The sequence below is a fragment of the Gracilinanus agilis genome, chromosome 4 (genome assembly GCF_016433145.1).
Source record: "Gracilinanus agilis isolate LMUSP501 chromosome 4, AgileGrace, whole genome shotgun sequence".
Taxonomy (NCBI): Eukaryota; Metazoa; Chordata; class Mammalia; order Didelphimorphia; family Didelphidae; genus Gracilinanus; species Gracilinanus agilis.
Window position 1 is genome coordinate 356,906,519 of NC_058133.1, and position 16,532 is coordinate 356,923,050.

The window sequence follows — 16,532 nt, forward strand, 5'->3', positions numbered from 1 at the left end:
AAAAAAGCTTCAATGGGACATCAAAGAATTATCAGAATTAGATAAGATTTTAGAAATAATTTAGTCCAACTACTTAATCTTACATTTGAAGAAACTAGGACAGACATGAAGTATCTTGCCCAAGGTTGTGTAAAACCTGGTCTGATTTACTAAAACAAGGAAATATTCTTGTTTGAATCTGTTATCATATAGTCAAAGGATCACAGACTTAGTGCTGGGAGGGTTCTCACAAGTCATTGAGTCTAACTCCTTTTTACAAATGAGGAAACTGAGGTACAAAGAGATTAAGCAACTTGCCTAGGGTGACACAACCAGTAAGTGTCTGAAGTAGGATTTGAAACTAGGCTCCTCTGATTTGGAACAGTGTCCTAAGAGCTAACTAGAATAGCAGGAAAATGTTTTTTTTTTGTTTGTTTTGCCTCTTAATAAAAATTTAAAACTTCAAGATGGCCCAGAAAATTTAGTACTATTTAAATACATAAAAATAAGGGGCAGTTCGGTGCCTTAGTGTCAGGCCTAGAGATAGGAGGTCCTGGGTTCAAATGTGACTTGAGACACTTCTTAGTTGTGACTCTGGGCAAGTCACTTAACCCCAACTGTCTAGCCTTTATTGCTCTTCTGCCTTGGAACCTATACTTACTATTGATTCTAAGACAGAAGGTAAAGGCTAAAAAAACCTTTTTCTTTTTTTTTAAATGCTTTTCAAAAGTATGACTTAGATCAAGAGCTGCCAAAATCTGGATTGCTTGCTCTGTCCATGTTCTACCTATCTTCTTCAATTCTCTGTCTTTCTAATACTCTATCTAAATCTACAGCATTTAAATGCTAAAGGGGAATCTCAAGGGGGAAAAGTGGCCTAATTATTTGAAAATTTGACACTTTCAGCAACAACAACAAAAAAATCAGAATTAAAATGATAGTTCTTAAAAAAAAATCCTTACCTTCTACCTTAGAATCAATACTATGTATTGTTTCTGAGGCAGAAGAGTGGTAAGGGCTAGGCAATGGGGGTTAAGTGACTTGCCTAGGGTCACACAGCTAGGAAGTGTCTGAGGCCAAATTTGAACCCAGGTCCTCTGGTCTCTAGGCCTGGCTCTCAATCCACTGAACTACCCAGCCCTCAAAATGATAGTTCTCTAACTTTTTATTTCTGCTTTATAAAGGAACCTATTGTATTCATACTGGCCAATGAATTCAGAGACCTAGACTCTAATCTCAGTTTTGCCATTAATCAATGTTATATGTCTCTGAGTAACTTAAATTATCAGGGCTTTAGCTCATCATCTCTTTTTCAAATCTGAGAGACATTCTGAAGTCTAGTAAAAAAAATACATTTCTGGATTAGAGGATGAAACATTAAAAGGATGTTTAAAGAGACTACTGGGAAATAGTTAAATTTAAGGGAAAAAACTGATATTATATGGAACATTTTACATGAGAATCTGTTAGGAAATAATATAATATTTCCTTATGAAATAAAGAACCTGATCAAGAGGAACGTGTGGGAAAAGAAAATACAGCAACATCTGGTTTCCAAACCATATTGCAACAGCCTCCTAATGGGTTTTGTCTCCTTAATTTCAGTTTCTTCCCTTTTCAAGCTATTCTTCACATTATTATCAAGGTGATATTTGAGTCAGACCATGGTACTGTCTTGATCAATAAGCTCTTGTGGCTCCCTATTGCCTCTAGGATTAAGTACCAACTCCTTTGTTTAGTATTTAATACCCTTCGCAACCTGGATCTAGCCTCCCATTCCAGATGATTACATAGTAATTCCTTTCGTGAACTCTACAGTCCGGTCAAACTGTCCAACTTGCTTGGTTCCTTACACGTGACATCCCAATTTCCAATTTAATTCTCTTGCAAGCCTGTTCCCAAGCCTGGGAGTTGCTTCCTTGTCATCTTCATCTTAAAATCCCTAACTTCTTTTGAGGCTCAATTCAAGTCCTACAGACATTTTTTCTGATTCCTTTCTCCCCATTTCAAATACTACAGAAATGATCATATATTTATTATTGTCACTTTCTATATGTGTATATATTGTTTCCAGTTTGTTTCACCAGAATTGGCTTTTGTCACTGAGTCAAGGCCTACTTGGTTGTTATTATAAGCCTGAATTCATACATTTCATTTTGATGGAATGTAAGTTCCTTGGGCAGAGTGTGCTTTATTTTTGTATTTGTATCATCCAAATCTAGCACAGTGTCTGACTCATAGTAAGTACTAAAAAATACATATTGATTGCTTTCTTAATGTGCCATCATGAAAGATTTTTCTCTACAGTTGGACACTGGTATGGGAAGAAAGACTGGACAGGTTATGTTTCCAAAGAGACAGTTGGAATAGCTTGTTAAAAGAAAAGAGGAATAAAGAGGAGTAAAAATCCATGGTCTTAGGCATAAAAACTGAATGGAAACAGGCCAGAAAAAAACTGACTAAAAGGAAAATTTCGGGCCAGACTTTGGAAAACTAGGTAGAGGTAAACAGGAAAAGACTGAAGAATGAATGTATGAATTTGTGTTGAAAAGAGATGGCTATGCAGTAATGATACATTTGTAAAATTCCACAGGTGAACAGAATGTTCTGTTAGGAAATCCCTGTTATCAAGGAATATTTGTAATTATTCCTCAGGTTTTAGTCTTAGAGAGCTTCCTGGCATAATGAGACAAGTGACTTGCCCAGGATCACATAGTCAGTAGTCTCAGAGGTAGGAACTGAAACCAGGTTTTCCTGACTCCTAGATTGGTTCTTTATGCACAACCCATGATGCCTCTTAGACATCTTTGGTAGTAGGCATATTATTGTCAATATTTTATATAATAAAAATATTTAAAGATTTTCCTTTAAGATTTATAAAGCTCTTTATGTAAATTATTTCATTTGAGCTTCCTAATAATTCTATGAAGGAGTGATATTAGTAGCTACTACTATTACCTCAATTTTGCAGATGAAATGGCCAGTAAGTGTAGGAATTCACATTCAGGTCTTCCTTAATTCAGTCTTAATTTTTTTGTCATACCACTCTGCCTCAATAAATGTTATACTGAACTAAACCTCCATGTGAAAAAATTCCATAACAAAATACTTCTCTCTGTGACTTGTTTCCATTGAAGTTTTTTTGTTTTTGCTTTTTGTTTTGTGAGGAAGAAGATAAAAAGTCCAAGTAGAGTTGGGAGTTAAATGGAGGCCATTATATTCAATTTGTATTACTTCGGGTCAAAATAAGCAAGGCTGTTTATGGCACAAGCATGGGTAATTTGAATGAAGATACCAAGGCAGACAGAGTATGTCTTTTTGGCCTGACAATACTTTGCCCTTGCTCAAGATAAGGGGCTGCAAAGCTATTGAAAAGAAATGAGAATTGGGAAAATGTGTCTCTGCGAGATATATATTTAAACAAGCCATTTTGAATCTGTTAAGAAATGAAAAGATCTAGAAAGTCGAACCATAGGTGCCATGTTTTGCCTGCAGTGGTAAAAATACCATCTGCCTCAGTCTTTTAGCAGTATGCTTATTTCAAGTAACAGTAGGCTAAACTACAGGCATACGCTAGTCTCCAGCTGGTGAAAATACACAGACGTTTGTAGATGTTTTTCTAAGCAAGAGTACTCAACATATTCGTTTTCCTTCAGACATATATGTGTGTGTGTGTGTGTGTGTGTGTGTGTGTGTGTGTGTATATGTGTGTATATATATATATAGATACATATATATATGTATATATATAGATATAGATATGTATACCCATAGCAAACCAAGCATGAATTTGGCCTTCCGTGTTATTTCCTTAGTCCGAAGAATTACTTGGAATTCAATAGGTGGCACTCTTCCCTCTAGGACAGGGCTAAATTGATATTATACCCACATAGGCTAGATGGTGATACCAAGTAAGCTTGTTCAGAAGAGACAGAGAACCCAGGTCTTCAGGTCAGTTTTTATAATTAAGACTTCCATAGAACTGTCTATAAAAGTAGAAATGTTAGCAGCAGGTTTTTGGTCAAATTCAATTCCAGTAATTATACTGTGACTAATAAAACTACCCCTGTAGTTTAAACTGGATAAGATATTCCTTAGTTTGCATTAAAAAACTCCTGGGTAGTGTTGTCGTACACAATTAGACAGCTGCCTTTCCTCACTCCCAGAGGTGGCTGCATTTCAGAAGTGGATGGAGTGATGCTTGCTTCATCTACCTTGCAGAAGTGTTGAGAGCCTTAATGAATTAATAGTTGTCAAGTGCTTTGATATCCTAGGATGAAAGGCACTATAAAAGTGCAAATCATTCATATCCAGGCTCTCGCTCTCTCTCTCAACATGAACTCAATTAAAAAGTAATTCAATTTCTTCTATGAGTGTTTGAGTAAAGACTACTGTTTTGCTGAATGTGATAGACATTTTCAAGATCCAGCTGAGATTCCTTTTGAAATGATCACCCACCCTGATTCTGAGACAGGGAGAATTCTTCTCTCTCTCTCTCTCTCTCTCTCTCTCTCTCTCTCTCTCTCTCTCTCTCTCTCTCTCTCTCTCTCCCCACCGCCTTCTCCCTTTATACTAGTTCATTGGTGATCTTATTATTTTATTATCATGTGTATAAGTATATATGTATGTATGTAATGTGTATGTGTATAAGTATATATGTTTATAATGTGTATGTGTATAAGTATATATGTATGTAATGAAATCAAACAAGAGTTTAAAAATATTTTTAGTGGGTTCAGGAAATTTACTGAATTGATTTTTTTTTTAAAGATCAAATGAGATTTTGTTTAAATATTTAGTGAATACACATCATTCATAGGGCTAAAACTATAGTACTTCAATACATGTGGTATATATTCATGTTTTAAATATTTTCTTTTAGATAAAAAGCTGCTCTTCAACCCACAGAGCATCGTGATCAAAATGTAATACTCAAGCTTACTGGGACATTAATACTATTATCAGAGGAGCAAGAATGACATGTCTGTAAGTCTGATGCAGATCATATTTATTATCATCATCAATGGAGAGGCAGGATGGTGTTATGGAGAGAGGAAAGGCGTTAGAGTCAGGAAACCTAGGTTTAAGCTCTGCTTTTGTCACACACGAGAAATGCTAATAAGATCACCAAGTGAAATAGTATAGAGGGAGAAGAGAAGAAGAGAACTTGCTTTTAGTAGGCAAGTTCCTTTACCACTCAGTTTCTCAAGATGATCCTTCAGACTAAAAGTTATAGATGAGTTGCTGATTTGGCTTCTGACCTCAACATTAAATTGAGACTGCTTTCTATAAAGTTACCGACAATTTCTTGGTATGAAAATTCAAGAGAATCTCTTGGCAATAGAAAAGGCTAAATTCAATGACCTTTTTCTTTGACCTTTTACTGACATTATCTATTGCCTTCTTTTTCCTTAATATTCTCTTCATTCTAGTTTTTTGTGTCATTGTTCTCTCTTGGTTCTCCTCCTTCTACATGTTGGACCTTTTCTGTTTTCATTTGTTGGATCTTCATCCACATTATTATCCTTGGGTATCCCCCAAGGCTCTATTCTGGATCCTCTTCTCTTCTCCCTCTATACTATTTATTTCACTTGGTGATTTTATTAGCATTGATGGATTCAACTATCATTTTTCTATGTAGCTAATTAACAGATTTATTTGTCCAAGCCTAACCTCTCTGCTGACCTCCATTCTTGTATCTTTAACTATTTGACTGGATGTGTTATACATCTTAAATTCAGTTTGTCCAAAATTGATCTCGTTACCTTTTCCCTCAAACCTTTCTCTCATTCTAAATTCTCTAATACCGCCAAGGTACCAGCATTCTCCCAATCACACAGAAACCCAGGGTTTCATGTTCAAGTCCTCATTCTCTCTCAACCCATATATCAAATCAGTTGTCAAGTTTTGTCATTTTTATTGTCATATCATCTCTACTATAAATTGCCTTCTCTCCACTTGCACAGCTGTCACTGTGTAGACTCCCTCATTACTTCACACCTGGACTACTGAAGTAACCTGCTAGTTGGTCACTCTTCTTCAAGTCCTTACCACTCCACTCCAGTCCACTCAGCTGCCAAACATATTTTTTGTCAAGTCTGACCATTTTACTCTCGCTATTCAATAAACCCAGTAGCTTCCCATTACCTACAGTTTCAAATACAAAAGCCTCTGTTTGGCTTTTGAAGCCCTTCCTAACCTACCTCTTCCTACTTTTCCAGGCTTCTTGACCTTCCCTCCCCTCAAATACTCAAAAATTCAATGACACTGGTCTCCTTGCTGCTCCTGGAATAAGACAGTCTTATCTGTAGATAGCTTGCCTTTTTACTGGCTGTCCCCTCAGGTCTAGAACTCTTTCTCTACTCATCTCAATTTCCTAGCCTCTTTGGCTTCCTTCAAGTTTCAGCTAAAGTCCTATGTTCCACAAGAAGTCTTTCCCAGTTCTCCTTAATCCTATTATTTTTCCTGTGAAATGATTTCTACTTTACTCTATATTGTTTGTTATATAGTTGTATGTGTGTTATTTTCTCCATTTGACTAGGAGATCCTTAAAAGAAGGACCTCTTTTTTGGCTGTTCTTAGTGCTTAGGGCAGTGCCTGGTACAAAGTAGGCACGTAATACATGCTTACTGACTTGACTTGTATTAATGGAGGGCATAGTAGGAGGACAAAGGTCCACCCTGATGAAATCACAAGTCTAGACAAGAAGAATGTTATGGGTTCAGTTATCACCTCTCTGTAGATGATTCCCATATCTACATACACAACCCTGATCTATGTCTTGAGCTTCAGTCCCACATCACCAACTAACATGGTGGACATTATGAACTAGAATTTCTCGCAGACTTTCAAACAGAACTCATTATCTTTTCCTGTAAATCCATTCTTCCTTGTAACCTCCTTCTTTCTATTTGGGGTATTATTCTTCTAGTCACCCAGGTTTGCAATCTAAGAATCATCCATGACTCCTTTTAAAAGTTTATTCTTTTAAAATTCTGACCTTATCAAACACCGAATAACACGAGTATTTCCATACTCATAGTAGAAAAGAAAAAGAAGAGTATACTTAAAATACATAATCAACTTAACATGTAACTTTTCAAAGCTGTCCCTCTTGCTAGTCTATGATTATTTTTGGCCTTTTCTATGTGCTCTTCTGTGCATTTAAAAAAAATGAGTCTCCTTTCTTTTCAAATTCTTTTGTTTTGGGCCTTATCCCTATTCTCCTCTCCTTTCCAATCTTCTCCACCAAGGAAAAAAAAGAAAGAAAAAGAAAACTTGTAACCATTAAGCATGGTATGGCAAAACAAATTCCTACATATTTCAACATCTGGAGTCTATCGCCTCTTATAGGAGATCATCCCTGACTCTTCGTCACTGATAACTACCATTTTTGCTCCATTTCTCCCTGATCATCTATGGATTGGATTACTACAGCATTCCTTTTACCTGTCTCCTATATCTAACTCCTAAAATCAACCCTATGTGTTTCCTATAAAATTACTACTTCCATCCTGGTATAATATCACTACTCTTAATTATTCAATAATGATTACCCATTGGTTCCTTTTTTTTAAAACCCTAACTTTAGGCAAAGGCTAGGCAAATGGGGTTATGTGACTTGCCCACAGTCACACTGCTAGAAAGTATCTGAGGCCACATTTGAACTCAGGTCCTCTTAACTTCAGGTCTTGCTCTCTATCTACAATGCTACCTAGCTGCTCCTTCTCCATTGCTTTCTGGATGAAGAAAAAAAATTCTGAGAATATACATAAGGTGCCTCTCTCCCACCTACTACAAATTACTTTGTATCTCTTTATGTTATTTCCCTTTACCTTTTCACCTTCCCTCTCATCTACTTTTCTTGTTTCTAGTTTTGTTTTCTTATAGTCACAACTTAAATCATTACAAATACAATCCCATTTTCCTTAGAAAGAACTGTTAATTATGCTCCCATATCCCCCCCACCTTTTTAAAAACCCTTACTATTCTGCTTTAAAATCAATACTGTGTATTGTTTCCAAGGCAGGAGAGTAGTAAGGGCTAGGCAGTAGGGGTTAAGTGACTTGCCCAGGGTCACACAGCTATAAAGTGTCTGAAGCCACATTTGAACCTAGGACCTCCTGTCTCTGGGCCTGACTCTTAATTCACTGAGCCACCTAGCTGCCTCTTTCCATCTCTCTTAATGGCTTTTGGATTCATACGACCATGAAGTCTTTCTTAAAGAGTGGGAATATTTTTTCCCTGATTTTGTTCCTTTAGCAAATACCTTGAAATTCCAAATATGATATATGTGGTCATGTATGATTTTTATTCTAGTTAGTATATAATGTTATTTGCTCCCTATATGTCTCTGGGTGAAACACTTGAAGCTGCTATAATGTTTAGGACCACTCATTTCTCCCTAATCTCTAATGACACAGAACTAAAAGGCCCTCCAGATTTATGTATAAACCACATTCCTATGCCATCTCTCTGGAAAAGGAATTGCCCAGTTTCTTTGTGCGTTCCTTGAGGAATTTACTTAACAAACACTTAAGTACCTGCTCTATGCCTGGGGAAATAGAAAAAAAAAATAATATGATCCCTGTCCTCATGGAACTTACAGTCTTATAACAAATACATGAACAGGTGGTGAACATTCGTGTACCACAACTGAAGCATTATATTTATTTTCTTATAACTTATTTTTTTAAAATGTTTGTTACTGTTATGAATTTAGTAAACATAATTTCTTATGTAAAGAACAAAGGTATTGTATAGGAAACCATGAATCTCTACTATGTATAATTTGATTTTTATATTATATTAAATTTCACATGGGAGTTCTAACATTGCCCTGTTTGTGTCCCCTCTGATCTTCCTTCTACTCTCTTCTCTGTACTTTTATAATATTTGTTGATGCTCTTTTCTTTCCTATTTTTGACATTACTATCTCTTACCTTCTTCCCCCTTTGGAACTCCTCCATCAGTGCAAGAAAAAAAGCCCTCTCTTGTAAGTAAGAATAGTCACACAAAATAAGTTCACGTTTTAGTTGTACTTGAAAATATATGCCTAATTCTACATATCTAGTCCATCATTCTCTGCTGTGAGCTAAGAAGCACAATTCCTTATCAGCTGTGTTCTGTTTTCACTTGCAAACACCTTGAAGATAGAGATTCTATCTTTTAGTCTAGTCTTTATAGGGTCATCTACGCACATTATTTGATGGTGACAAAAAGGACAGCACTGTACAGACAGAAGAAACTGGATTCTGGGTCTGAAAACCAGGGTGAGAGTCCTCCGGCTCATCGGCTTGCCAGATATATAACCTTGAGTAAGTCACTTTAATCTCTGAATCTTACCTTTCTCAAAATTCAAATTAATACCCGCTGCCCTGCCTATTTCCCAGAGCTGTTTCTATATAAATGAAAGGTATTGTCATCACCTACATTATTATTATTTTTTAAAAAGACATCCTAAGTTGTAGGCAATATTAATGTTTCTGGTCATGTTCAGTGCTCTTATGTAAACTGTTATTAACATGCTAAAAGATGAAGGACTTAATGAAAAAAGCACTTTTAAAATGTTTACTCTGTGCCAAGTACTTCTCTTCCCACATTTCAAAATAAACTATGAGCAATAATTAAACCTACACAGATTTATATGTTTATATAGACACACAAACACATAGACAACTATTCAAACATAAAATTTACTTACCTTTGAATAGTTTAAGCTCCCTTTTTCTTGAGCCTTAAATGAAAAAGAAAATATACAAATTAAAATTTTGAATAATAAGTCATCAAAAATGATGTGACATTCTTTGCTTCCCAAAGAACCATCAACCATTCATTTAAAAAGTTGTTAAAGTGGATTATTTTAAGAATCTATCTTCTTTAGTATTTAAAACAAAACAGTATCTAGGTTAAATGCATTAGGTTCTGTGAACTTCAGAGCATTTAACTAGAGATCTCTACAGGAGGCAACAGACCCAGTTTAAATAAGCATTTTCTAGCATGTGATAAACATCAAAGAACTCACAGAAATAGTGAAGCATTCACTTTGTGTGTATTAAAGGCAATAGTTATATCCATTTGGCACCTGTAATTCAGCCCAGAACAACTTGTTTACAACTCAAGCTTCAAAGGCATGTTTCGGGATGTATTTTCACATTGTACAGATTGAGCTTTTGCTCTGTCTTCTGCTAAGTCATTAATACTACAGGGACTAAAAGCACATGAGGACCAAGAGCATCACTCAATTCTGACATTTCTCTTTTGTCACAAGAGTAGGAAAAAAAATATGCATATACACACTGTGGGTACTTTAGTATTTTAGGATTTCAGCTATGAAGTCTGCAGTGCTTTGGTTTATTCATTTATAAGCTATTTGTAAGCCTCAAGCATTTACATTCTAAGATGTTCTCAGCTCTCCTTCCCCATCCATTCTCATCAACATTGCTAATATTTTGTTTTATAAAATACAACTATAGGCATAACTAATGATAATAAATTGCCATCAATTCATAATTATCTTTTGAAAACTCTGAAAGCAGAGAATGAAAGTGACACTTTGGCATAGCAGTGACAATACTGGTTATCATTAATATCTTCACATGAACTGACAACCACACAAAAGTGACCTTTATTGTTGGCTGAATCTCACCTGAAATAGGTTCTTTACTTTCCTTACTACAACTGAGATTTTGATTCTGAATAAACATTTACCCAATGGGGCTATTAAAAAATTTCATGAATCATAAGACTACGGCATCCCCAAAATAATTTGCAGTTTTTGCTAAGAAAACAGTGAAAAATATTATTAAATTTTGGAACATCAGTTGCTAATTTCATTACAACTTGGGGAAAAGTATGAAAGAATATAATTAATCTAAATGCTTCTCAAGATTTCAGTAGCATAAAAACCTGGTGCCAATTGATATCTACCTTACTTGACAATGGGATATCTGATATGAAAATTGTTTTCACAGCAAGTTTTTACAACTCATAGGCAGAAAGGAAATTGGAATGTTGATTCAAATGATGAAAATTCTGAAAAGTGACATAATTTCTCCTATTAAACTAACTTGGACACTTGAAGGATCATTGATTATTGTCAGCATGGGTTCTCTCTTTACTACTACATATTTTGAGAGTTCCTGTGACTGAAAAAGTCACTACCTCCTGGTTAATCTGGTAATTATCTTCTCTGAACTTAGCAAGGATCAGCCCTCACAAGAGAGTCTTTCTATATATTTTCCATCTTGGAAGCAATTGAATTCTCTCTTGGCAATATATTTAAGAATTCAGAGTTTCTACTATACCATGATGAGGTACCAGAGGAGAATTCTGGAAGAGGTTACACTATCTACTAACATATCCTTATAAAAGAGGTAACTTTTCTGTTTTGGGGCTGGGCAAATGGGAAAGGACATAGTTCAGNGTTTCCAAAGCAGAATTAGTAGTTAGGGCTAAGCAATGGGGGTTAAGGGACTTGCCCAAGGTCACATAGCTAGGAAATGTCTGAGATCACATTTGAACCCAGGACCTACCATCTCCAGGCTTGGCTTTCAATCCCCTAAGCCACCAAATATCTTTTATGGGCTAAAAACATAACTTTTTTCTACTTTAAAGAATGATTTATTTTCTACATTCTAATAATGTGCTATAAATGGAGTAAGAACTAAATAGAGAACAAAAATAATACTTAAGTTATTTCCATATTAAAAAATAGGGTACTCTAATTTTAAAAACTGAAAAAAATTATTATTCTTGAATACCACTTTAAAGTTTGCATGTTTCTTGCAACAACCCTGTGAAGTAGGCAGTGGCAACTTTATTATTTTCATTTTACAGATGAGAAATAGGAAGGTTAAGTGACTCATCCCATCCACCTTGATCAATGTCATCTCACCTTACTGAATCTACTTCCCACTTTCAATTTTGAATAGTAAGGGAATATATGCATTTAAATACCTACAAAGTCTTCACAAATCATGTTATCACCCTCCCCCCAAAAAAGAAGAGCACAGAGGAAAGAAATAAAGTTCTCATAAGACCAGTGCCTGATTCTTATTAAGCGTGTTCATATTAGACATATAAGGAAGTGTGGTGCAGTGAGGAATGAAGTAAATTCAGTCAGGAGATTTGTGTCCAAACTGGGTTCTGATACTTAGGTGTGTGACCATGGGCAAGTCATTTAGCTTTAGGAGTCCACCTTATTTCCTGATGTTTAAAAATTCTTGTATTACTTTTGCTAAATGGCTTTTGTAAATCTTAAAGCATTATGTAAACGTGAGATTAACAAATTTATTTTTTAAAAAATATTTTTCTATGTTTACATGATTCATGTTTTTTCCCTCCCCCCTCCTGGAGCTGACAGGCCATTCCATTGGGTTATACAAATGTTATCACTTGATACCTATTTCCATAGTATTCATTTTTGCAACTGAGCAGTCTTTTTTTTTTTTTTTTAAACCCTTGTACTTCGGTGCATTGTCTCATAGGTGGAAGATTGGTAAGGGTGGGCAATGGGGGTCAAGTGACTTGCCCAGGGTCACACAGCTGGGAAGTGGCTGAGGCCGGGTTTGAACCTAGGACCTCCCGTCTCTAGGCCTGACTCTCACTCCACTGAGCTACCCAGCTGCCCCCAACAGAGCAGTCTTTTAAAGGCAAAACCCCAAATTGTGATAATTCATAAGTTTTTCTCATGCATTTCTACTCCCAGAGTTCTTTCTCTTAATGTGGATAGCATTCCCTCTCATAAGTCCCTCAGGGATTGTCCTGGATCATTGCATTGCTATTAGTAGCAAAATCTATTACATTTGATCATCCTACAAAGTTTTACTTTCTGTGTACAATGTTCTACTGGTTCAGTTCATTTCATTCTGCATCAGTTTATGGAAGTCTTTCTAGCTCTTCCTGAAATCATTCCACAATAGTATTCTATCACCATCACATACCACAATTCATTTAGCCACACTGTAATTTGTTCAGCCATTCCCCAATTGAGGGACACTCCCTCATATTTCTAATTTTTGCCACCACAAAGAGTCCGGGTATGAATATTTTTGTATAACTCTTTTTTATTATCCCTTTGGGGTACATAGTGGTATTGCTGGGTCAAAGGGCATACATTCTTTTAAAGCCCTTTGGACATAATTCCAAATTGGCATCCAGAATGGTTGGATCAATTCACAACTCCACCAGCAATGCATATAGTGTCCCAATTTTGCCACATCCCCTCCAACATTTATTATTTTCCTTTACTATCATACTGGCTAATCTTCTAGGTGTGAGTTGGTATTTTTGTCGTTTTGATTTGCATTTCTCTAATCAGGAGGGTAAATGTAAGTTTTAAAAAAATTAATAATCTTGCCATTATCCATAAATGTTCCATTTCCCTAATTAGAAACCCTAAAATTCTCCTATCTGAACATAATTTTTATTCATCATATTTGTTAATTAAGATTGTTAGCTCCTTCAGGGCAGGGAGTGTCTTTTCCTCTTTGTACCCCTAAGGTGCATAGTAATGCCTGGCACATACAAGGAGTGAGTTCTTTTATTGAGAGGTCAGGTCCTTCTACTACCAGTACTTGATCCAGCCATGTTTACCTTTTTATGCTTCTCTTCACTTCTGTATTTACTTCAAAGTTTCTCTGTAGCTCTTGTTGTTTCATTGGGAATATTTGCCTTGGGTATACTTCATCAGGAAGTTTTCTGTTTCATTAAATATCGGTTTTTCCTCTGGTAGCAATATATTCAATTTTGCTGGGTAAATTATTTTTGGTTATAAACCCATATCCATTACCTTCTGGAATATCATATTCCAAGTTCTCCATTCCTTTATAGTGGTGGTTGCTAAATCATATGTGAGACTGGCTCCTTGAGGCTCAAATTCTTTCTACCTACCTGAAATATTTTTTATTTAATGAGAAAACTGAATGTTCACTATCATGTTCTTGAGAATTATCAGTCAGGGGTTTCTTTCCAGAGGTGATTGCTGGATTCTATTTCCCCTTTGCACTCTGAAAGTTTTAAAAGATCTAGGCAGTTTTCTTTTAAGAGTTCTTGAAATAGGATGTCTAGGCTTTTTTGGGGGGGTTGGGAGGGTCAAAGCCTTTAGATAGTCTAATGATTCTTAAATTTTTCCCTCTATCTCTTCTAAGTCAATTTTTTTTGTTATGAGATACTTATATTTTCTTCTATTTTTTTCAGCCTTTTGACTTTGTTTTAATATTTCTTTAAAAAAATTGTTTTTACCAATTAACATGTAATAACAATTTTCCACATAAGTTTTCTTTTTTTTTTTTTTTCCCCCTTAAACCCTTAACTTCTGTGTATTGGCTCCTAGGTGGAAGAGGGGTAAGGGTGGGCAATGGGGGTCAAGTGACTTGCCCAGAGTCACACAGCTGGGAAGTGTCTGAGGCTGGATTTGAACCTAGGACCTCCCTTCTCTAGGCCTGACTCTCAATCCACTGAGCCACCCAGCTCCCTAAAGTGAAAATTCTAAGACTTAAAAATTTTGGTCAATGGTCAACCAAGAATCTTGATTAACTAATATTATTGTTAATTATTATTAATTAATAATATTGATTAACATCACAACACAGAGGTAATGGATTAATAGGCAGAATAGGACATACATTTTCAGACCTTGCCAATGTATATATTTGTTCTGTTTGACTATATTTCTTTTAATACAATTTTTTTGGGGGTGAGGGGGTGTTAAAGTGACTTGCCCAGAGTCACATGGCTAGGAAATATCTGAGGTCAGATTTGAACCCAGGTCCTCCTGACTCCAGGCCTGGTATTTTATCCATGTGCTACTTATCTGCCCTGTTATAATGGTTTTGTATTCTTCCAACACTGGGGAGGGGGAAGGAGGGATGAAGAGGAGAAAAAAACCAAATGCTTGATAAAACTATTTTTAAAACAAAAGTTATTTTTTGCTGGGCCTCAGTTCCCTCATTTTTTAAAATTAAAAAGGTTGATTTATATGCTCTGTAATGTCTCTCTAAGATCTAGAATTCTATGTGGACTATGGCTATTTTTTGTGATGAAATGAGAATAACTAAACAAGCTCCCTAAGCTTTAAAGAGGATGAAATGCTTTATTTTTCTCTTTTTTTATGACATCTGCCAGACATCATATATTGCTAGAAAAAGAAGATAATATTAAAATAACTTTCTCACTGAGGCTCAAAATAGGACGATATTAAATAAATGTAAAACAGGAGGACATTTAAACAGATAGCCGTCTTAAGCTTCTTCATCCTACAGTGTGTATCTACAAAAGAAACTTTAAATTTCACTCCACATAGTGACTCCCTGGAGGCTTCATTACAAGGGTCTTTTAAAGGGGCTCACTCATCTTTTGGGCCCTTGTTGGAATGCTTCTTGCCAGCTGAGGTCATGGGAAACACAAGTAATTTTTTATCAATCTGTAGTGGTTCACAGGGAATGTGTGGTTGGATCTCTGCATTATCTTGAAAAATCTCAAAGTCGACAAGGTAGTGTACTAGTGTTCATAACTCTGCAGACTGCTCTCAAATAGCTGTAGTCAGCATTGTAAAATAATATTCTGTACAAATGAGGGGGAAAAAAACTAGTGCTTTTGACTAAGAGGATGTATAAAGGGATTAATTACAAAGGTTTATATACCTGGTCTCAACAGACCAAAAGGAGATCCCATTTTGGTAAGTAATGGACGTACAATGTGGTCTTTTACCTTAAAAAACAAATGCTTTTTTATGTCTGGTAACAAAGAGGAATTGGGTAACATAAATGAACTGTCTCCAATTTCTAGCTGTTGTTATCTAGACTGGTGAAGTTTTTTTCTAAAAGCAGGAAAGCAATATTCCATAATATAGAGAGAGCTGAGAAATTGATCATCTGTAGCTATGTTAACCTCCTGGCCAATCTGACAGCCAGATTCCTGAATAAAAGTGGTATGTACTTTTTTTTCCCTAGAAGATGTTCATTTCAGGGCTTTCTCCTATGATGACTTTTCCTAAGGATTTTCTTCCTATATGTTGGCAAAAATTTATCTTACGTAAAATAAATCTTAGATTTAATAAACAATCTGTGCATCAACAATGACGCTGAAAGATTTTTTTTTTAAAGAAGAATTTTGGTTCTTTGAGAGATTGCACGGAGGTGTCTAAAAGGGAAGGAAATGCCAAATGCATCCAGCAAAAGCCTTCCTGGAGAACTCCTATATGGGGTAAAATTCTTAGGTCAAAGACCTATTAAAAGACAACACTAAGACTGGTTGGACTAAAATTAGAGCAGCCAGCTGTGTTTTGGTTTGAAAGCTTACATCCTTACATACTGCTGATGTGATCAGGTATCTAGTACAGATATTACCAGAATATAAAGCGGACTTCCTCTGCTGAGAGTTTTTAAGCCTCCTCTTCCACTTTTGACAGCCAATAAGAGCCAAGGGAAGGCCAGGGCTCAAGAGCACAATGCTGGAACAAGCCTGTTCCTCAGAAATGCTGATTAAATGGTTTTAATGTATCTTTCCTCAAGGGAAGTTAATCAATTTTTTGAAATTGTGAAACTGGCTCA

The 16,532-nt window shown here is 35.8% G+C and overlaps 1 protein-coding gene across 1 annotated transcript in view; it reads right to left on the minus strand.

Annotated features, from left to right (window-relative positions):
- PDSS2 (decaprenyl diphosphate synthase subunit 2) overlaps positions 1-16,532 on the minus strand; it is a 318,869-nt gene that overhangs the window by 31,305 nt on the left and 271,032 nt on the right. The window contains exon 7 of the mRNA XM_044675399.1: positions 9,683-9,715. Coding sequence (XP_044531334.1) covers positions 9,683-9,715 — 33 coding nt within the window. The remainder of the gene's footprint in view (positions 1-9,682; positions 9,716-16,532) is intronic.